The sequence below is a fragment of the Lepidochelys olivacea genome, assembly GCF_965140295.1.
Source record: "Lepidochelys olivacea isolate rLepOli2 genome assembly, chromosome: 1".
Taxonomy (NCBI): domain Eukaryota; kingdom Metazoa; phylum Chordata; order Testudines; family Cheloniidae; genus Lepidochelys; species Lepidochelys olivacea.
Window position 1 is genome coordinate 283636328 of NC_140411.1, and position 24740 is coordinate 283661067.

The window sequence follows — 24740 nt, forward strand, 5'->3', positions numbered from 1 at the left end:
AAACACAAAAAAAGAAATTAAAAAACAATGAGAAAGATGAAATAAACAATATTTTTAAAATAATATTTTATTTATTAACGGTACAAAAGACCTTTTTGCTTGCACTAAAAATTAATAATAATAATATTTTTAGTGAGAGCAATGTGATTGAATATGCTTTATTATTTTTGAAAATCTTGGTTTAACACTTTGTGATACAGCGGGCACCCACGGTGGAGTGTGCGGTCTGGGAGGGAGTTAGGGTGTGGGAGGGCACTCAGGGTAGGGGGTGGGGGAAGAGGCTCAGGGCTGGGGCAGCTCTGTTTGGTGCAGGGGGCATGCAGGTGGCTCTCTGCAGCGCAGCACCACCCCCATGGCCACGACTCTGGGAGCCGCCCCCCACCCCCCCGGGGCAGGCAGGCCCACCCGGAACGCAGGGATTCTAGGAGCTTCAGGTCCCTGGGCTAAGGGGGCCCCGGGCTGCAGCTCTAAAGCCCCTTTCGGAATGCGGCCCTGAGAGCACGGGCCGGAGGACTCAGGAGGAGCAGGGGCAGCTGCACAGCCAGCGGATGGAGAGAAGTGGGTGCTTTCCCCTTCAAAGTGCCACTTCTCTCCGGTCGGCTTTGAAGGGGAAAGTGCCGCTTCTTTCTGGCCTCTGGCTGCGCGGCTGCCCTTGCTCCTCCACGGGCTGGAGGACTCAGGGCCGCCCCCCACTTTTTTCCCCCTCCAGCGGTGCTCCTCCTGCCATGCCACCCTTTTGCTCCAGCTATGCTCCTCCTGCTGCGCCCCCCAATCGATCGGCTTGTGCACCCCACTTTGGAGACCACTGTGCTAGAGAACCCAGACCCCTCGAGAGCAAAAGAGGGCATTTTTTCTTATCCTTGGCTGCAAAGATATCTATTTTCTGAAATCCCCATTTTGGAAGATATGTGTTAGCAACGACTCCTTCAGAGACTACTAGTGAAAGGAGCAACTTCTCCTAGTTCATCTGCCAGAGCATTCGATTCCTTTGGGAGACATATCACTAGGAGAGCTATGCAGTTACTGATGCACTATTCCCAGAGTAGAATGGTTTCTTGACAGAGGGTGACTGAATTTTGTTCCTCCCTGTCTGTTTATGTAATACATTATTGTGGCGTGGTCTGTTAAAATCTGTACAGCTTGGTTTCTCCACAGCAGTAAAACGATCTGCAAGCAAAACAAAAAGCTCTCAGCTCCAGCATATTTATGTGAGTTGATAGAGCTACTGAGGTTCATCGGCTGAGAGTCTGGAACTGACCCAGATGTGCATCCCAGCTGCTAATATCTAATATCAGGGTGGAAGATACGGGGGAGAAGGGCATTCCTAATAAATATTGTCTGGCTCTAACCACTAATGAAGGGACAAAAGAGTATCAACTGAGGGAATCATGATTTGCTGGTTCGTCCTGTGAATGCTTGGATCCAAGATAGAAAAGGTCTCAGTCTCAATCTGACAAAAGATGTCACCTGGGTGTAAGAGCCATGTGACCGAGTAGCCTCAAGGCTACTGAGGGTGTGACTGAAGCAACAGGATCAGACGGGAAAGATTCTGAAATCTCTCCATAGGCAAGCCCTCAAGGTGACACTTCTCAGGGCACCCAGCGCCGAGTCTTTTGTTACCACCTGCCTCCAGTGCAAGGGAGTCTTGCCTGTGTTAGCTGGGTGTTAGTGCCACAATGCAACCAGCCTGTCAGATACTCAAGCACTCTTCTTTGGGCTATACCAGCCCTTTCGTTGCCTTTCAGGTTGACAATAGATGGCCCTGAGTCCCTTCGAAGTATCCCCATGTGGAATCCAACCTCTGATCACAGGATACCCACAGAAATTCCAGATCCTCTGGTCCCAAAGGAACATAGCTTACCAGTTTTACCTTAGATCACCACTCCTATATTACACACAGCAATTGAATTCAATTATAAAATAAAAAAAATCATTTAAGAAAGAATAGAGATTAAAATAAAAACTAGTTTAAGAGATGGGAACAAATGGTTACATATCAAACAAAATCATAACACACATTCTAAACTTACAAAGTGGGTATTTACCCACAAAAGCTTATGCTCCAATACATCTGTTAGTCTGGATCTGTAAAAGCGGCAAAGAGTCCTGTGGCACCTTATAGACTAACATGGCTATCCCTCTGATACTAAACTTAACTAATAAGTTATCCTTCTATCTAAACAAGTTTATCTCACACAAAGTTCTTTTCAGCATTTTCAGCTAAGTCTGGCTGAGATCTCTTTTTCATGAAGCAAACCTGCTGTCAATTTTTAACTTCCTAAATGAAGGATGTCAGGGTGTCTTTCTGCTCCCCCAAATATACCAGAACAGATCTTTGATGTTGACCTCAAAACAATGCCACCTACACACTGTTTTCCTCTTCCTAGCATAATGACAGGTTTCAGAGTAACAGCCGTGTTAGTCTGTATTCACAAAAAGAAAAGGAGTACTTGTGGCACCTTAGAGACTAACCAATTTATTTGAGCATGAGCTTTCGTGAGCTACAGCTCACTTCATCGTACACTCCTATTGTATGACATACAATACATAATGGTCCACCATGGAGATAAGCATCTCCCACCCACCTTCTGGAGGAGTTTATCTCATGACATGCTAACTTTGAGTGACCCGCTTTTAACTACAGACCGAGATAACTTATTTTTTTAGTATATATATATATATATATATACACACACACACATACACATATACATATACATACACACACACACAATTCCTCACATATATCATTGAGAGATGTATGGTCAGAAAATAAGGACCACCAGTGTGGCATTACCCCTTTGGTGAACCAATGGGGTCATCGTACCCCTATGTATTCCTGTGCCCTTGCCAGCATCAAGAGGTCCTTGGGTCATACTCTGTGTTTTGGAGTCTAGGAAAGTACCTATAAACTTTATGGTTTGGGATGGAATCAACTGAGATTTCTTTAGGTTGAGTTTCATTCCTAAATCTGAAAACAGGCACAGAATCAATCTTACTGAGTTGGAAACCTGCTGGACTGATTTGCCTCAGACTAACCAATTATCAAGATATGGGCACAAATACCCTGATGATGTAAATGAGCAATAATCACTTATGGGCACTTTGTAAAAACTCAAGGTGCAATCAAGTGACCAAACAAGAAAACCTTGAACTGATAATGGTCCTTTAGTACTGCAAAGCAGAGAAAGTTTCAGAATGATGGGTGTATCGCCACATGAAAATAAGCATCTTGCAAGTTGAGGGTACTAAACAAGTCCATAAGATCTAATGCGGGTATGATGGATGCCAGAGTCACCATGCAAAGCTTTGGATTGGACATATAACTGTTGAGGAGCCTGAGATCTAGAATAGGTTGCCACCCTCCCTTTTTCTTTGGTATCATAAAGTAAGCAGACTAAAATCCTTTTCCTCTGAAGGCAAGTGGTATCAGCTATATGGCACCCAACTCCAATAGAGATTATATCTCTTGGTGCATGAAACTTATTTGAAACTGGTCCCTGAAGAGAGATGGGGAGGCTATCAGGTGTATGGTATAGAATTGTAGGGCATAAGCTTATTGAATGACCTGCAAGACCTAACAGTCTGATGTTATTGTGGCTCAGGTATCCCTGAAGAAAGAAAGGTGGGAACCAAAAGGGGGAAGGGAGATATAGATCCACAGATCTGTTCAGTATTTTCCTTATTACTGTGGTAGATCAGCATCTGACTGGGGTCTCAGATTTTTCAGTTAAAAAGAGCCTCAGTCCATGTTCTCTGGACCTTTGTGTGCGGTCTTAAAAGCGCTTGAGATAGCACACTATGAGATTCCCCTGAACAAAAAAGGCAATGGTTGTCTTCATCCATGAGCAGAATGACTTTCCTGCAGGAAGGCCAGAACTTGAAGCCTGATGAGCAGGCCCTCAGCATCAAATCTGAAATTGACACTCCCAGAATTTGAAACCTGCAAACAGGGCTCAGCCTGAAACTGACAAAGTAATTGACTAACCTCACAGACCACTATAAACTAGCTGTCTTTTTTTTAAAAAAAGTTGTCAATGACAAGGCAACTAATAACTACATTAAAAGATTAATAATTTGTAACAGTAACTAACTGAACAAGGACACAGTCTTCCCACTTACCTTTGAAGGGCAGTTAGAAGGAACCGAGGGTGAATGGGTCGCACTGCCTCCTTTATGCCTGGGCATGTCAGCATGAAAGGTGCCTGCACAACCCCTACTGGACACTGCTATTTGAACTTCCAAACCTCTGTGCCAAGGGAACTGACACAGTACATGGGAGCCACTTTATTTTCTACTGAATGCATCCGATGAAGTGAGCTGTAGCTCACAAAAGCTTATGCTCAAATAAATTGGATAGTCTCTAAGGTGCCACAAGTACTCCTTTTCTTTTTGCGAATACAGACTAACACGGCTGCTACTCTGAAACCTGTCATTATGCAAGGCACTACATTTAGCCGTATGGAATGGAAATCTACCAACTTCATGAAAAAACTCGTACAGATACAGACACCATCTTCCTTTCCAAACGCAAACAGATGGACATCGTACCAAAAGGACTGAAGGTAAAAAATCCATTACAATCTACATACCTCACAGACTATGCTGACAGCTTGTGCCACACGCTCTCAAAGAAACTGTGGAACCACCTGATCAACATCCTCTACAGCAAACAGGGAAAGATTAAGAATGAGCTCTCAGAACTGGATACTCTCATAAGAAACCAACCTTCCACACAAACTTCCTCGTGGCTGGACTTTACAAAAGTTAGACAAGCCATTTACAACACACTCTCTGCTTCTCTACAAAAGAAAAAGGACACTAAACTATCTAAACTACTACATGCCACAAGGGGCCACACCAATGATTCCCTTAGCCCACCCAGCAATAATGTTAATCTATCCAACTATATTCTTAGCTCAACAGAAGAATCTTGGGGCCTCTCCTTCTGCCCCTCCACCCCCACGAACATGATACAGTTCTGTGGTGACCTAGAATCCTATTTTCGACATCTTCGACTCACGGAATATTTCCAACACACCTCTGAACAACATACTAATCCACAGAGACCTTCCTACCAACACTACAAAAAGAAGGATTCTGGGTGGACTCCTCCTGAAGGTTGAGCCAGACTGGACTTCTACATAGAGTGCTTCTGCCGACGTGCACGGGCTGAAATTGTGGAAAAGCAGCATCACTTGCCCCATAACCTCAGCCATGCAGAACACAATGCCATCCACAGCCTCAGAAACAACTCTGACATCATAATCAAAAAGGCTGACAAAGGAGGTGCTGTCGTCATCATGAATAGGTCGGAATATGAACAAGAGGCTGCTAGGCAGCTCTCCAACACCACTTTCTACAAGCCATTACCCTCTGATCCCACTGAGGGTTACCAAAAGAAACTACACCATTTGCTCAAGAAACTCCCTGAAAAAGCACAAGAACAAATCCGCACAGACACACCCCTAGAACCCCAACCTGGGGTATTCTATCTGCTACCCAAGATCCATAAACCTGGAAATCCTGGACACCCCATCATCTCAGGCATTGGCACCCTGACAGCAGGATTGTCTGGCTATGTAGACTCGCTCCTCAGGCCCTACGCTACCAGCACTCCCAGCTATCTTCGAGACTGTCAAGGTTCGTCCCCCACTCTGAACTCTAGGGTACAGATGGGGACCTGCATGAAAAACCTCCTAAGCTTATCTTTACCAGCTTAGGTCAAAACTTCCCCAAGGTACAAAATATTCCACTCTTTGTCCTTGGATTGGCCGCTACCACCACCAAACTAATACTGGTTACTGGGGAAGAGCTGTTTGGACACGTCTTTCCCCCCAAAATACTTCCCAAAACCTTGCACCCCACTTCCTGGACAAGGTTTGGTAAAAAGCCTCACCAATTTGCCTAGGTGACTACAGACCCAGACCCTTGGATCTTAAGAACAATGAACAATCCTCCCAACACTTGCATCCCCCCTTTCCTGGGAAATGTTGGATAAAAAGCCTCACCAATTTGCATAGGTGACCACAGACCCAAACCCTTGGATCTGAGAACAATGAAAAAGCATTCAGCTTTCTTACAAGAAGACTTTTAATAAAAATAGAAGTAAATAGAACTAAAGAAATCCCCTCTGTAAAATCAGGATGGTAGATACCTTACAGGGTAATTAGATTCAAAACACAGAGAACCCCTCTAGGCAAAACCTGAAGTTACAAAAAAGATACACAGACAGAAATAGTTATTCTATTCAGCACAATTCTTTTCTCAGCCATTTGAAGAAATCATAATCTAACACATACCTAGCTAGATTACTTACTAAAAGTTCGAAGACTCCATTCCTGGTCTATCCCCGGCAAAGGCAGCATAAAGACAGACACACAGACCCTTTGTTTCTCTCCCTCCTCCCAGCTTTTGAAAGTATCTTGTCTCCTCATTGGTCATTTTGGTCAGGTGCCAGCGAGGTTACCTTTAGCTTCTTAACGCTTTATAGGTGAGAGGAGCTTTCCCCTGGCCAGGAGGGATTTCAAAGGGGTTTATCCTTCCCTTTATATTTATGACAGACACACCACTGACTTCCTGAGGAAACTACAATCCATCAGTGATCTTCCTGAAAACACCATCCTGGCCACTATGGATGTAGAAGCCCTCTACACCAACATTCCACACAAAGATGGACTACAAGCCGTCAAGAAAAGTATCCCCGATAATGTCACGGCAAACCTGGTGGCTGAATTTTGTGACTTTGTCCTCACCCATAACTATTTCACATTTGGGGACAATGTATACCTTCAAATCAGCGGCACTGCTATGGGTACCCGCATTGCCCCACAGTATGCCAACATTTTTATGGCTGACTTAGAACAACGCTTCCTCAGCTCTCGTCCCCTAATGCCCCTACTCTACTTGCGCTATATTGATGACATCTTCATCATCTGGACCCATGGAAAAGAAGCCCTTGAGGAATTCCACCATGATTTCAACAATTTCCATCCCAGCATCAACCTCAGCCTGGACCAGTCCACACAAGAGATCCACTTTCTGGACACTACGGTGCTAATAAGTGATGGTCACATAAACACCACCCTATACCGGAAACCTACCGACCGCTATTCCTACCTACATACCTCCACCTTTCACCCAGATCACACCACACGATCCATTGTCTACAGCCAAGCTCTACGATACAACCACATTTGCTCCAACCCCTCAGACAGAGACGAACACCTACAAGAGCTCTATCAAGCATTCTTACAACTACAATACCCACCTGCTGAAGTGAAAAAAACAGATTGACAGAGCCAGAAGAGTACCCAGAAGTCACCTACCACAGGACAGGCCCAACAAAGAAAATAACAGAACGCCACTAGCCATCACCTTCAGCCCCCAACTAAAACCTCTCCAACGCATCATCAAGGATCTACAACCTATCCTGAAGGATGACCCATCACTCTCACAGATCTTGGGAGACAGGCCAGTCCTTGCTTACAGACAGCCCCCAACCTGAAACAAATACTCACCAGCAACCACATACCACACAACAGAACCACTAACCCAGGAACCTATCCTCGCAACAAAGCCCGTTGCCAACTGTGTCCACATATCTAGTCAGGGGACACCATCATAGGGCCTAATCACATCAGCAACACTATCAGAGGCTCGTTCACCTGCACATCTACCAATGTGATATATGCCATCATGTGCCAGCAATGCCCCTCTGCCATGTACATTGGTCAAACTGGACAGTCTCTACGTAAAAGAATAAATGGACACAAATCAGATGTCAAGAATTATAACATTCATAAACCAGTCGGAGAACTCTTCAATCTCTCTGGTCACTCGATTACAGCCCTAAAAGTCGCAATATTACAACAAAAAGACTTCAAAAACAGACTCCAACGAGAGACTGCTGAATTGGCATTAATTTGCAAACTGGATACAACTAACTTAGGCTTGAATAGAGACTGGGAATGGATGGGTCATTACACAAAGTAGAACTATTTCCCCTTGTTTATTCTCCCCCCACCCACTGTTCCTCAGACATTCTTGTTAACTGCTGGAAATGGCCCACCTTGATTGTCACTACAAAAGGTTTTCTTCCCCCCACCCCCTGCTGGTATTAGCTTATCTTAAGTGATCATTCTCCTTACAGCGTGTATGATAACACCCATTGTTTCATGTTCTCTGAGTATATAAATCTCCCCACTGCATTTTCCACTGAATGCATCTGATGAAGAGAGCTGTAGCTCACAAAAGCTTATGCTCAAATAAATTTGTTAGTCTCTAAGGTGCCACAAGTACTCCTTTTCTTTTTGCGAATACAGACTAACACGGCTGCTACTCTGAAACCAGGCACAGGAAGAAGAAACTATGGTTATGAAGCCTTGGTGGCTTCTTGAGAGATCTTTATTTTTATTGAGCTGTGAATATTCTGCTACCAGCCATTGCTACAACCCACCTTCCCTAAAAGCTCAGGGTATATTATTAAAACAGCAAGAAATGAAGGTTATTCACCTTTAACTGGAGTTCAAGGTGTACTCTGCATATTCCCACTCATGGATGTGATGACGGTGCAGCTCTCACATTGGAATCTTTTGACAGAAGTGCCTGTCGCAGTGCTCCTGCAACCACTCTTGCCCCCTCCCCTCACTGTTCATGAATGTTCTGAGTGCGAGTAACCTTCGTTTCTTGACTGAGCGTCCTCTGCACATCTCTGACTCATGGGATAGTTTGACCAGCAATTCTCCTCTTTGGGGAAGGTGGAACATGGAGTCTTAATTAGAGAGAGATTGAAGTACTGTTTTGCCAAACTGAGCATCCAATTTGAACACTCAAGGCTTGTCTATATGGAAACTAAGCATGCAAGAATCTAGGACTGTAAATCTACAACACCCTACCTTGCCATGTACTAACTGGCCAGGTGGACCCTGCTACCGCACATGAAACTTCCTTAGTGTGTTTTGTTGTTTTAAAGTACATTACAGAACTTTTAGCATGTGGTAGCAGGGTCCACATGAACAGTTAGTGTGCTGTATTTACACCATGATCTTCCATGCACTAAGCCTCATGTGTAGACAAACCTTAAGCCCAAATAGAAGCGTTGTGTACACAAATATCTTGAGCTTCATGTTACAGAAATCGGGAGAGTGGTAAGTGTAATGCACTGAAGGCATCCTATTGAGGTCACCTTGGCCCTAGTGGAATGGGACCAAAATCCTTCAGGGATAGAAATAGATGTCAATATATAAGCCTCTTGTGTACACAATCATTTTGATAATGTTTGAAAAGAGATTGTTTGACATTTTGTATAATCAGCATAAAATATGAAAAGATTTGGAGACTTTCTGAATTGTTTAGTCCCATTCAAATAACAAACTTAAAGCCCTTTTTGCATTTAAAATATGCAACCTATTTTCACCTGCATGTCCATGCAGTCTTATGGGAGGGAGCAATACTGACAGATTAGTAACTTAGTCAATACTTTAGGTAGGAACCTGGGATGGGGACATAGGACAACCTTATCTTTATGGAATACAGTAAATGGCAGACAAGCCTTAAGGGCTTTCAGTGCAGCCTCTCTAAAACAGGAAGTGTAATTCTGTTTTTGGATGGAGAACCAAGGACGTCAAAGATGCGGCAAGAGACATCTCCTCTACTATTACCAAGGGAATTTTCAGAGTAGTCGTCAGCTATTTCATGAAATACTGCGTCCTCTAACAAAGACGCAATTCCCATATTTTTATCCAGAGATTTCGGGTCTTCCAGTCTGTTTCTTTATGTTCTTCGACCACCCCAGGTTCATCCTCTTCTGAGAGCATGTCTGATGCAATAGTTGGGGATTGCTCTCTTTCCCTATGAACTGCAGACAGATCCATGAGCTTTGGATTCAATGCATGAAATCTTCCCAAAGCTCTCAAAAGAAAAATGGATATGCTGTCATTCTTGGTAATGCCTGGGAGAGGGCCAATAGGGCCATCCAACTCACGGTGGGTGCCAATCCAGCCAACAGTCCATTGCTATTCAATCTCACATTATCTGCTACAGCATGCATCTTTTCCACATGTTTGTTCAGCAATATATCTTCCCTTAAGAAAAGGACAATGTGGCAATTGAGTGGGTTAATCTCTGATTCCAAGTCTGACAACAGATCCGATTTCTGATCCAAGCATGATAGTAAAGGAGAGATTAGAAGTAGTAGCATTTTACTGGAAGGGGAGCATTAGGTGGCAGGAGAGGTGGTGAGAGACAATAGCTCCTCTGTCCTTCACTTCTCTGGAGGGGAAGTAGTATTATGTGGATCCAAAGAAGCTCCTCTCTCTCATGTCTTTATCAGTCCCCTCCAGATCCAAGATAAGACAGGGCTAAGGATTTTTACAGTGGATTTGAACTACCACTGTTATAGGAGATTGCTGAGCAGGCTTGAACTGAGTCTGATCTGTGGGACCACACATTAACTGCCAACTGCACTAGATGTTCAGGATCCCTCTTTCTCAATTTAGGATCAATGATCTGGGATTAAAAGACACTGGATCCACCAATTTCCTCAAGTATCTTTTGAATCATTCTTACACACCGAGTCTCCCCTGAACCCGAGTTCCTGGATTTAAGGGAGGTTGCTCCTACAAAATGGCTCCGCTTACAGAGGCCGTCACCAATGGAGTCTCTCTGCTTTTCAATTTCAGGCACAAAGATCCGAGATCCTTTTTAGATACCACAGGGTTCTTGGAGCTTGGAACCAAAGAAAGGTCGCACTTCTTGAAGCCAGGACTCTTGACTTTCAGACCCAGCATCTGATCCCAACGGCAGAACTGAAGCTCCACTTAACAACTAACTAGAAAACCTTAAGAAACAAAACCCAATACTAAAACTAAATAACTATTTACACTATAATCTAATCTAAAATGTAAGATAAAAGCATAACAAGCCACTGTTCAAGATAAGGATCTTGGCCACTGGCCCCGAATGGTTCCCGATCCACCAGCTGCGGAGGTTGGAAGAACTACAGTAACCACAGCACCAGGCCCCCTTTTATAGCCTCACCTGTTGTGACATTATCCCGGGTAAAATCTGGACCGATAACAGCTGTGTCCTCTCAGTTCTCCAGCCTAGGATGCCTTTTACACTGCTTTGCTGTGAGAGCAACCACTGCTGCCTAGCTCACACACAGCCTCCAGCATGTCAATTACTCCCAGTTATACTCCGAGTGCTACAGCCAGCCACCCTTTATTTACACTGCAAAGTAACACCAGCAAATCCCCAGTCCCAGACCTCCTCCCAGAAGCGTGTCTTGTATTGCTCAGCACTCTCCTGGACAATACAAGCTCATATAAAGTCCATCATTTTATTAATTGAAAATTATATGCATAAATCTGTTACCCCAAATGGAGCTTCCCAAATACTTCAATCCAAACACACTGGTCTAAATAAAACAAAAATACAAGTCTATTCACTTATACCTTCTGTAGTTATTACAAGTAATGAAGCATAAAAGTCAGAATTGGTTACAAGAAAATAAAAGTAAATTGCAACTAATGCCTAACTTAACAAACTAGTGTAAATTCAAAACAAATGTCTCTCTCAGCACATGTTTTAGCAGCCTTACTGGCTGAAGAATGAAGGAAATAGCTTTGGACAGGGAGGGGATCAATCAGGATCCCTCCCCCAGTCCAAAGCTATTTCTTTTATTCTTCAGGTGTTGTGGATGCCATGGGTAGAGACAGAAGGAATCAATTGGGGTGTCTCCTCTCTCCTCTTTATAGCTCTCTCTCTTCTTTGAGAAACATCTCCAGCTGAGGTTCAGAAGACGGAAAGTCTGTGTGGATGGGAACCCAGCTGTTTCTTTGTCAAGATATAAATTTTACCCACATCCTCTTTCCTGCCAAAGAATAGCTATTTAATCAGGTGACAGTCCATTTAATTTTGCTGACACCTGACTGAGGCATTGGCTAACCTTTTGTCTCTGGGGAACTGATTTGTGGCTGCTCCCCCCAGACTTGGAACAAGTCTAGCAATGCCATACAAAGGAATCTTACAACTTTACATGCAATGTTGCTACACATATTTTACCAGGACAATAATGATCAGTAAATTATGAGTTTTCACATGATAGCTCACAAGGCATACTTTGTATGAAATTTATCATAATTTTGTAAAAGGGGTGAACACAGGGGTACAGACGGTCATACCCTCAGAGCATTCAGGAGCACTAAGAACAGAGGATGTGAGAGTGCTCCAATCAGCACTGCTATGAAAAGGTTCCACCATCAAAGCAACACCAGTGGCACAACCCATGAGTGGGAATATTCTGAGAAAACTGAAAGAAGAATAAATAATTTAGATAGAAATATGCTTTCCAATATTTTTACTGATAGCGATAAAAAGAGAGCTGAAGGGTGGCAACATTCTTTCACAGAAAAATGGAGTTTGCCATACTAAACTATTCCAATGGTCCACATAATTAGTATCCTGCCTTCAACAGTGGCCAACACTAGTCAGATGTCTGAATCACTAGGTTATTTGCTTTGTCCAAGATATAAATTAGTGGAATACCCTGACTCCCATTTACAATAGGTGTCTCACCTGTGAAATTCATGGCCTACTGAAACTAAAGATACTCAGCCAGTCTCATCATTTAAGGACAGAGTAAAGAAATCTCAGGGTACTTCTACATTGGAAAAAAACCAATCAACCAACCAAAACATGGCAGTGAGTCTCAGAGCTGGGCTCAAGCAACTCAGGCTAGTACTACAGAACTAAAAATAGCAGTGAAGACATTACCGCTAGCGCTAGAGACCAAGCCCCTTCACTGGGTTCCAGAGCCAGGGCTCTTGCCCTAGCAGGAACATCTAATGCTCCCATTTTTATTAAGAAGAAAAGGAGTAACTTGTGGCACCTTAGAGACTAACAAATTTATTTGAGCATATGCTTTCGTGAGCTACAGCTCACTTCATTGGATGCATTTCAGTGGAAAATATAGTGGGGAGATTTACATATTTTTTATTTTTATTGTAGCATGAGCCCTGCAAGCCCAAGTCAGTTGAGTCAGGCTGTTAGACTCACTACCACAATGGGGTTTTTTTGCAGTGTGGACATACCTTATAATTATATTTATTATCATTATATATAATTATATAATTAATTGTTCCTTATCATTGTTAATAACTGAAAATTACATTATTAGTAGTATTATTATTTGTAGCGCACCCAGAGACATTGTTGTGATGAAGGCAATACAAGTTGTTGATGATGATTTCACCAGCAAACCTAATACTAGCTAGTGGCTGATCTGATAGACGTAATCACTGCAACATCATTTATTTGCCTACTGTTTTGCAACTGCACAATGTATCTTTGGGCATTGAGTCCAGAAGTACAGATTTTGAGACTTCCACTACTACAAAAACACTAACTAGTCCAGTAATAAGGCATATTAATGGTTAAGCCAGTTAAGGAACGAATAATTTCAGTACATTTGCAATATCCAGTGAAACCACTGATTACTGTGAAACTTGTAAGTCAGCCAGGCTCCAGGATGGGAAAGTTACATTTCCGTACTAAAAGGGTATAAACTACAGCAGCAACTCTATAGTAAAATGAGATGGTATTTTTAATCCTGGGTATCAATTATCACCATCTAGGTCAGTATCTGATATTTTTAACATGTTTTCAAATGCTGTCCAATCATGTATCACTGCTCACGTCTTCTGTATAAAACAAAGAGCTTGGATCCTTTTTTGTGCTTCCAACCCCATAGCACTGGTGCAAACACGATGGATTCTGATTTTAAATAGCTAGTGGAAAATTCTCCAAGTTGAGGGGAACTTCTCGTCAACAAAGCTAGCAGAGCTGGCTCCTGAGCCAGCCATCTTTTGATTCCCATCTATGTGACAACGCAGAGATGGGGCTGCTAGGTACACAGTTTACCTCTCCCCTGCTACTCCCCATTGGTTTAAGGACCCTCTAAAACCTAAGCTGTTGTAACATGTCTGGACCAGGCACATATAACATCATAACTGGCTCCCTGATGGCCCCTTTTCCCCTCCACAGTGCTAAGAAGAGCTCAGATAAAAGGGAAAATTGAGCCTCAAATATTTAGTAGGCAAGAAAGCATGAAAGTCTCTGAGAAAGGGGTTAAGTTGCTATTATTATAGTAATTTAAAGAGTAACAAATTTACAAGCTGTACAATTAACTTTTAAAAACACTCTATAGAAGAAAAAAATATCGAGTTCCACACATGCACACACATTTTAAACAGTAATCTTCCACCCCCACCCTTATCCCTCCCTGCACTGTTTCTTTGTAACCATTCACATTTCTTTCATGCCTTCAGATTCAACTATTGATATGGCAGTATGTATCCAGCTAGTGTAAGAGATGTATAGTACACTCCACCATTTCTGTACCTTTTACAGGTGTGTAAGAGCCTCTTCTTGAATGGCCTTAAGATGTGAAAATTGGGGTATTATAAAAATTACCTCTGTATAGTTATAAAACCCTAATAAGACACTCAAGGAAGCAATCACATAGAACCAGGAGCCACAGAAGCATTTGTCATTGATATCATTGACTCTTAATATTCATTTTTAACTAATGTTAATAATGGTTATTTACCACACCCTCAACATAATAGGAAATGGCTCAACTCCACTGTGAATATGTATGCCTACTGAGATTTTCTGAACGCAATGCAAATCATGAAATAATTATTTAAATAGCTCACGTTTCTCCCTCCTAAATGTAAGAAATATTTTTCACCTGCACAGCTTTACAGGTTTACTTTTAAAATAAAACAAATATGAGGCTGCATGCTTTAAGTTTTATTATGCTAACATGGTATTTCTGATTACAATTATAGTCATGCGATCATTTAAAATGACATTCCAGAGTTGTGTTTTGAGGGGACTATAAACACTACAAAAATCAAAACAAAACACACTTTCAGGGTTGTCCAAAGCCCCCACCTTGCAAATTTCCTTTGTTTACTGGAACAGGGGTGATATAGAGGTAAGGAGCAGGGTGCCTGTCAGTCCCATAATCTCCCCTTCAATGTGTGCAAGGATCTGGGGGCCCTTGCCTCACTGGTTGTCTGAGCCCATCTCTCAGCCTGCCATGTGGAAGATGGGATCTGGGGGTCCTTTCTCTTTGGGGAGCCCCTCTCCTTCCCCGCCAGTACATGCATTGGGACAGATGCCCCTGTCCCTCTGGGAGGGATCTGAGCTCCTCTCCCTGCCTCCCGGTATGCACAGGGATCAGGGGAGTCCTGCCAATATAAAGGGTCTGAGCCCCTCTTTCTCTGCCCTCTGTGCATCTGAGGGACCGTATCCCTCTGGTGGGGATCTGATCTCCTCTCCCTGGCCTCCCATGTAAGCTGGCACTGGCCCTACTGACACAACCATATCTTATTCCTGCACAATGACCAATAGTAGCCAAAGCTTATTAAAAAATTGTTTCCCCCAGAAAATATAAAACTTTCCCTCTTTACATTAAGAAAAATAGGCAATCTCAGCCTCCCCATCTACCTCCAAAAAGTCAGTGTTCACAAAGAATTAAATATTGGCTGGCTACAGTTCACTAAAGAAATTACCCAGGCTACATCCACCCTCCAGCACTTACAGCAGCGCAGCTGTGCCACTACAGAGTGTGTGGTGGAGATGCTCTAAGCTGACGGGAGAACTCTCTCCTGTCAGCTTAATAACTCCTGCCTCCATGAGAGGCAGTAGCTATGTTAGCCAGAGAAGCTCTCCCACTGACATAGTGCTGTCTAACTGGTTTTTAGGTCGGTATAACTTATGTCACTCAGGGGTGTGAGCAACGTAAGTTATATCGAAGCAACCTGTAGACAAGGTCTCAATCACATGCAAGTGTAAATTTGTTAGTCTCTAAGGTGCCACAAGGACGACTAGTTGTTTTTGCTGATACAGACTAACACGGCTACAACTCTGAAACCTGTAAAAGAATAACGTTTCAATTCATTTACCATGTCAACTAAAGTACAAGTGAGGTTATCTTCACTGTGTTGCAGAAAAGATGTTGCATTGTTGTCACATGGAGATAAACAAAAATAACCACAGCAGTTCAGCAAGCCAAAAAGGCTCAGTGTACTCTCATATTTTCTCTCATACCACTCACAACACAACTCTATATTGTACTGCATGCACTCCGATATTATAATTATGAAAATCATATAAGCACCCAAACTGCAGGAGAAACAACCAGCCTCCCTCTCCACTTTCTGCATTGTGTATTAATATAAAATAATAACTGCTTCATATTTGAGATAATCTGTTTTTTATGTAATTTAGCACCTATATAAAAAATACTTATCCCAGTCATTCATTCGTACAATGATTAATTGCTACTGTGCTGATTGGCAACCAATTTACAGTTTTATGGCAGTGTTGAAATTGTAGATTTAAAGGTGATCAGGCGAATCCCACCTGTGCGCCAATGGTCTAAGCACCTAAAATCACATAAGCATTTTGTAACTGTGTATGATCCACTCCATCTAGTAATTTATTTGTATTTTAAAACATAAGGAACACCATAAATAGAAAGAAAAACTAATTTCGGAAAGCATTTAATCTCTTCTCCATCATCCACCCAAGCAATAATCTAAATCTCAAAACTCTGCATAAATGCTTCTGTATATTTTCATACAGTGTGCGTAAATTTCCCTCAAAAGCATTTTTTTCAATTCATTTTTCAAATCATGTACTATAATCCACCAGCCCAGGATTGCTGTTTCTGAGGATACAAAAAATAAATTATTCATTCAAAGTTTATGCAACTAAAACAAAGAGATTTTACTGTCATTCCACTAATGGAGATATTGACAAATTTAAAACTGCAAAAAAATGCACTTACTGTGTAGCTTTGACAATGTCCCATGTGCTGTAATCATCAATGTGGCTTTTCCGTCCAAGAGAATCACTGTATCCATGGTTATAATGACTTTGGGGCTTGATTTCCTACAAAATGGAAATCTGCTATTAGGACATGAGATTTAGGTTTACTGCTAGAATTCTTAAAATATTTGTAACTGAACAGCATTTATTTTGAAATATTTCCATATGAATACAAAAATACTATATCCAGTTGAACATAGAATAAAATCAGTTAAATCTGGCCAGGATACATGATCAAAACTTTTTAAATGTTGTGAAATGTACCACTGTATTCTTTAATAAATACATTTCAAGACCTTAGTTTTAGGTCTCATCCAAGAGATGGCACACCTGCAGCAGTGCAGTATCACCAAATCCCATGCTGCAGGCATTCATTCAGTACTGTTTTAGAAGACAGAGTGCCTCCTCAACCGTAATGGCCATCTTTACAAGTATGTAAAATATGACACCTTATAGCTTTTGAATTATATATCAACACAATCAAAAATGAGTATCAAATGTATGATTGTTTACTTTTTGTCTTGAATTCTGTAACTGTACGCTGTTGAACAGCTGCCATATTTTACCCCACAGATGATGCCTATTATATGCGTAGTAGTAAAGTGCTTTTGGGATAATTACTAATATGGTGACTATAACCTAGTTTTTATATTTTATTGTAGCTCTCTGATCATAACTAGGAGCTTATCAACTGGGCAACAGAAATCACATTTGAAGACTCTGAGACACACAAAATACCCTACTAACATGAAATGAGTTCCCTTCTTTTGTTATAGACCTAATGGAAGGGAAAAGAAAAAACGAACAGGAAACATCCTCATCTTACTTCAATTGGGGGGGAGGAGTGAGAGTGAAATAGGGATGTAAATATTGATTAAAAAAGTTAACCAGTTAAACAATTAAAATTATATAGTTTAACAGGTTAACCGAGGTTGCTCCAGCTGGTCTGGTGCAGGGCAGCCAGGGCTGGGGGTCCTGCTGCCCCGGCCCGGCCAGGGGTCCCACCATCCCGGCACAGCTGGGGTTGCTCCGGCCAGCACAGCCAGGGCCAAGGTCACTCTGGCCAGGCTGAGGACCCGCTGGCACGGCCAGGGCTGGGGTCCCGCCAGCCAGTGCTGCCAGGGCTGGGGGCCGCAGTCCTGCCGGCCCGGCACGGCTGGGGTTGCTCCATCCAGCACAGCTAGGGTCAGGGTCGCTCCGGCCGGGCTGACGCAGCCAGGGCTTGGGTCCCACCAGGACAGATGGGGCTGGAATCGCTTCAGCTGGCTGGGCCTGGGGTCCCACCAGCCCGTCCGGCACTTCACGGCGGGAGTCACTCCAGCCAGCCAGCCCGGCCTCGCCACCAGGGCTAGAGTCCCTCTGGCCAGTGCAGGGCTGCCGGGGTTAACGGTTAAGGTCGGTTAACAGTAAGCCTAATACTTACTGGTTATCCTTTTACCTCCCTAGAATGAAAGTGAAAGAATGAGAATGAGTGAGAGAATGTGTGTGTGTGTAGACAGCTATTCTCAAGTATATAAAAACATATGACCTTATAAAAATTGGATCTACCAAAAGAGTTAAGAGGTCTAGGCTTCAAAGCAAAAATGGCCTAGTCTGTTCATTGTACAGCCTTGATTTAGCACATACATTTCCTAAGTCAGGGACCATGTTTTCCTCTGAGGTATAGCGCTCAAATTGTCAACGTGCAAGTAACTGTCAGCTGCAGAGTCTCTCAACCATTAATCGCTTTAGCTATATCATGCCACCTCCCTTTAAATAAGTTTTTTTTGTTCTCCATCATTACTATAGTGTTATCCTGGAGAGCACGAATTCACTCTCATCCTCATCAGCACATTAAATACAGATAAGCAAACAATCATACTTAGTACTCCAAACCAAACAAAAAGACTGCTTTCCCCACTCTAAGTTATAATTTACATAAAATTTTAAAAGAAAGATTAAATGTCAGTTATTTCATTTAGAAATGTAGTTTACTACAACCTACAGTGCTGTAAAAGAATGGCTAAACAGCTAGATAATACAGAAGATGTGATTCTTTTCAGCAAGTCTGCAGGTATAATGGGCTCAATGCAGCAGAAAACAGGCTTCACAAATAACTTCAGCTATTTCCTATTCGGACAAGAAAGTACCTTTTCCTACAGCAGTTTAGGAATGTTATATTAATAATTTTGCAGCTGCTCCCTTCCTGGGGCAAAGTTTGTAATGGATGATTGTTTGCTCACTCACCACACTTCAATAGGTCCTGACATCCTATTCTTTCCAGCTAACTGAACATTTTGGAGGTCAGACAGTTAAATTAAGAGAGGAACTGTACAGCCTAAAAATTGTCACTCCTAGCCCTCCTACCCCCCAAAAATGAATCAATGAGGTGACAAAGAGGGGAACCAGTGTTAGAAAGAACACATGTCCAACCTGCTTTAACAATAGTTTAACAATAAAAAGAAACTAATGACTCAATTTCCTCATTGTTAACCAGTAGCTAATAAAGCAGATTAGAAATGGACTACCAATCTCTTCTATTGAGTTTATGGGACAATGTTGTAAATGCCATTCTTTAGCAAAATGGTAACCTCCAGCATCAGGCTCAGTTACTCATACTGTATCTTTAAACTTCTAAAGCAAAAAAAAATCATCTCAGTTTATTCATGGTGAAGTGACATTAACTTGTGACATTTCAGATTGTTGGGATGAATGCAGCTTTACTTAGCAATTTTTCTATTAATATTATCACTTGGTCTCCTTAGCAACACAGTCAATAGAATTTCACCCAGAAATTTCTGCACCAAGCCCAATAACCTAGGCTTGAACCAGAACATATCTTTTAGGAGATAAATGTCAGGAGAACTGGAGTGAAAATACAAAACAAATAAGTTCCCAATCCCATTTCCGTGAAAATGTATCCATGTGTCCCACCACAGGATCATAATACCTGCAGCAAAGTTTGTTGTTCTGCCTTGGTGGAAATGAGTCCCACTTGAGGTCACAACCCTGTTTTACTCAAGTACCTGGGATTCCCATGAAGCAAGACTCAGAAATCAAACATCGCAGAACATGAGTCAATTCACCCTGCAAGCAGAAATTTTCCAGTTTTGGTCTCTTTCTGGAGGTGAATGATTTGGAAAGTCTGAGCAAAAACTTTTCATGATCTCAGCATGATGGAAAACTTATTTTTTCCACATCAAAAATTATTGAAAGGGATTTTTTTTTAAAACAGGTCTATCACTGAAACAACTGGAGATTCAAAAATGAAATTTTACTTAGAAGTGTTTCTCTTTACAATGAAAATCCCTGAATTATTTAGTTATAAGCCTCTGGAAAAAAAAGCATTTTGCACATGTATGGTACAAGTGATACTACTTTTACCACACTTATTCATGAATATTCAGAGAGGATGAATATACAGAACTCCTTAACTTCATGGATTATTCCAAAACTGCAAGGGCAATTTCCAAAAGTTTTATGGTAATGCCAGATAGTGTTCCAGCCTAGCAGGTTACCAATGAAGTTGAAAGCAAAAATCAGTATCAACTTGTTCCAGCTCTGAGCTCGGGTTGCCAACATTCTAAAAACACACAAAACTGAACACCCTTGCCCCACCCACCACTCACTCCGTCCCCACTCCCTCTGTCACTCGCTCTCCCCCACCCTCACTCACTTTCACTGGGCTGGGGCAGGGGTGCAGGAGTGGGTGAGGGCAATGGCTGAGGGTGCAGGCTCTGGGGTGGGGCTGGGTATGAAGGATTTGAGGTACAAGAGGGGGCTCCAGGCTGGGGCTGAGGGGTTGGGAGTGCGGGAGGGGGTTCACGGTTGGGGTAGGGGGTTGAGGTGCGGGATGGGGTGCGGGCTCCAGCTGAGGGTGTGGGCTCTGGGGTGGGGCCAGGGATGAGGGATTGGGGTGCAGGAGGCGGTGCCAGGACTGGGAGAGAGTTTAGATGCAGGAGGGGGCTCAGGGCTGGGGTGCAGGCTCTAGGAAGGAGCCTGGGTGTGGGAGGGGGCTCAGAGCTCAGGCAGAGGGTTGGGGTGCAGGAGGGGACTCAGAGTTTTGGCACGGTGGGAGGGGAGGTTCAGGGTGTGGGCTACGGCCAGGCGGAGCTTACCTCAAGTGGCTCCCAGAAGCAGCCAGCATGTCCAGCTCCTAGGCAGAGGGGCCATGGGGCTCTATGTGCTGTCTGTGCTGACGGGCTCTGCCCCCACAGCTCCCATTGGCTGCGGTTCCCAGCCAATGGGAGCTGCGCAGCCAGTGCTTTGGGTGGGGGCAGTGAACAGAGCCCCCTGGCCCCTGCACCTAAGAGCCGGACATGCCAGCCGCATCTGTGAGCCATACGGAGCCAGGGCAGGCAGGGAGTTCTGCCTTCGCCCCACTGCGTCACCGATGGAACTTTTAGCAGTCCAGTCAGCACAGGGTCCCTTTTCGATCAGGCGTTCCAGTCAAAAACCGGACGCCTGGCAACCCTACTCTGGGCAATAAATTTATAGGACAAATACACGATAAGTGTGATAGGTCATGCAACCCACAGAAGGCTTGAAGGGGCCAGGTAGACCAATTAACTCCCCAGGCTGCATCTGGAGGAGGAGTCAGGGAGCAGGGATTGATTAAATGAAGCTCAGCTGGGCAAAAACAGGAGGGGTCTGTATAAAGGAGCTGAGAGCAGAAGGGGGCTGTAGTGAAGTAGTCTGCAATCACTCCCTGGAGGAAGGGAGGTGTGTTTGGGGCTAGAGATAGGTTGCCTGCAGTTACTCCCTTGGAGGAGGGAGCTTGGACTGGAGAACCAGAAAGGCAGGAAAGGGTAAAGGCAGCAAGGTATGGGGTACAGAAGACCTTGGCTGCTGAGAGGGCCCCTGAGCTGGAACCCAGAGTAAAGGGCAGTCCCAGGTTCCCCTACTAGCCACTGGGGAAGTAGTGCAGACCAGACAGTGGAGAGCAGACTGCCTGGGACAGTTCTCCTTGGAAGGCTTTGATATCCAGGAAGGGGAGGACCCCAGTGACATGGCTAGAGTGCCAAGTGACGAAGAGGAAGCTGCAACTCCTGGAGCAAGAGGAGCTGCAGGATGAGAGAAGATGGGTGGAGAGATATCCAGAGGAGGGTCTAGCACCTGGAAGGAGCTAATCGCCAGGAGCAGCCAGGAGGAGGCCCTAAAAGAGATACAAGGGGCACTAAAAGACAATATTTAAAACCTATACTCAAGAGTAACTCAAACCAAACCACACAAGATGATCTAAATTTATGTTTCTATAGAACTTCCTTGTTCCATAGGGCAAACAGTCCATAATGCTTGTGGGGGAAGGGGAGGGGAGAGATAGGGAAAGAGTAAGAGCTTAGTCACTATACTGTATGTCTAATGTTTGTTACACTTTTCAGATTAGTCAGAATGACAACATAACAAGAATACAACACCTTTGTTTCCTCAATGCCATTCTGAAGACAAAGGATATAAACCTGTAGAGAATCTACGAAATAAACTTGACCTTATGCTTACACTGGCAGTATTCGTTAGCAAACGCATCTGGTACCCAAATCATCAACACATGGAACGTGTTTTCCCATTTCACCGTCATACTACTTCAACATAGTTCAGTCCTTTCAACATTCCATTAGCCTGAAAGCTAAGCAGAAAAACTGGTTAAAATCTCTATATTCCAGTGCTATGCTGCCATCTATGCAAGACCCCTAATAATAGCAGCAGGGCACCTACTGCCAAAGCAAATGGGAACCAGGCATAGTACAGCTGTTGCTCTAGGTGTCTGGGAAGGGAGACACATTATGTCTGCAAAGGAGGAGGCAGCTTTGCAGAAATTCTCTCTTTGCAGTCTCAGAATAAATCAGGCTCTCTTATATGGAGGAACAGTGCTGAGAAAAAGTACCAAATATAGAAAGAGTTGTAAGATGCAAATCAAGGCCTAAAATAAAGTAAGACAAAATCCAAACATAAATGGCTGGATGTTGCCCTTTTTACTTTGAATTTGAAAGGTGATGCCATGCAAAGTTATCACAGTGCCAGTAACTGTATCAGCACTGTTCACCTACAGCTACACTAGGCAGTAAGGATTTTGCATACCACAAATCATAGTAATCAGAGCTTGAAAAGCTTACTGGATACATACTAATGTGAGGATAAACCAAGTAGAGAAAGGTTAGTACAAAAGATGACACTATAGAATTCCAGCACAGTACTCTAGTTCAGCCTATTTCTTGCCCTTTCTCAGATGCTTAGAGATGGACCATCTCTTTTTCCTATTCAAGCCTCCTAACTGCTGTAAAGCAGACATTAAGGCTGGAAAACTTCACTATTTCCCCAATCCCCTCCTGGATGTTACTTGGGGGGAGTCATGCAACTATGTAGCTTAAGTATTAAATCAGAGGGAAGAGTCTTCCCGACCTAGATATCACTTTCCACAGCACTTTAGTTTTCCATGGTAGCCTTTCCTTCAAATAATGACTACGCCAATTTTGCTTATTGTATAAAACCTGTCAGGATTATGGGCCTAAACTCACTATAATCTGTAAATAATCATTTAAACAACATGAATATTTTTTTAAGTGGTACATGTTTGCTGGTGAAGTTTTAAAGAAAGTCAAATCATTGGACTTATGGAAGCCCTGGAACAGAGTTGAAGTGCTAAATCAGCTTTTAGCAGTCAGTAGCACCTTCTGCAGGTCTAGAACGAATATTTTCTTCATTTCAGTTTATTCAATGAGTTCAGCTTAATGACTAGTTCAAAGCTGAGAAACTGACTGGAAGTTGAAAAAGCAGGAAAGCTTGTTTTCCTCTTCCAGTCTATGAATAAAAACTAGGTGTGAGAGAATGACAGCTACTACAGTGCCAAAGTCTTGAAGGTCAGGGTGACCAGAAACAGTTTAATTCACTAGCTTCAGCTTTAACAAATCAGTTCGTTTTAAATGCAAAATATGTTTTGATAAACTCACTTTTTCTTATATATCCAGCACATTTAAAGAAGTTCTATTTAACTAGTAAAATTAGTTAAAACTAACGCTGTTTTTATGCGTTTTAATTGAATTCCAATTTCCATCCAAATGCAGCTTGACACAATTTCATGAGTAATTCATCATCATCTAGTAAATGTTAGTACATGTAACATAAGAAAATGTAAAAGTTAAAAATGTGAATATATGATAGCTTAAATGTATGCGTGTATACACATATATATAGGTATACTGAGAGAGAGAGAGAGAGAATCATCCTGATTACCAGTCGTAACAAATTTAGTGTACTGTAAAGGCTATAGTTTTTGTAAATACACATTTTAATAGTTGCCAACTAGAGCAGTGTTTCCCAGACTTGGGACGCCACTTGTTCAGGGAAAGCCACTGGGGGGCCAGGCCAGTTTATTTACCTGCCACATCCGCAGGTTCAGCCGATCACAGCTTCTACTGGAAGCATGTCCTCTGGAATGGTGGCCAAAGCATGAAGGAGCATACAAATGTTTAGCATGTCGGGCACGTAAATACCTTGCAATGCCAGCTACACTCTTTCAAGTACGCAGTCCTAGCCCTGTTTTGTAGTTACAGATATTTCACTTACAGTACATTACTGCACCTGGTGCCACTAACATTAAGATGCCTCTATCCTTGTAACCATTTTCAGAACTGGACCTGTGCTAGGTCCTGCTTCTGAAGTCAAAATAGTTGGAACACAATATAGGGAGAAATGTGTAAGAGAAGGGGAGAACAGAAGTACTTGAGGACCCTCTTACTTTAAAATTTTATTTTATTTGCAGGCAATTTTTTAGCTACGTTCTTTGTGTAAAAAAAAGTGAACTGAATTAACAAAATTATGGATACAATCTAATTACATTATATATCTAAATATGAATA

At 42.8% G+C, this 24740-nt stretch overlaps 1 protein-coding gene across 1 annotated transcript in view; it reads right to left on the bottom strand.

Moving 5' to 3' along the window:
* Window positions 1–24740, bottom strand: part of ZDHHC17 (zDHHC palmitoyltransferase 17) — a 128071-nt gene that overhangs the window by 90570 nt on the left and 12761 nt on the right. The window contains exon 2 of the mRNA XM_084635334.1: window positions 16865–16968. Within this exon, the coding sequence (XP_084491460.1) occupies window positions 16865–16968 (104 nt within the window). The remainder of the gene's footprint in view (window positions 1–16864; window positions 16969–24740) is intronic.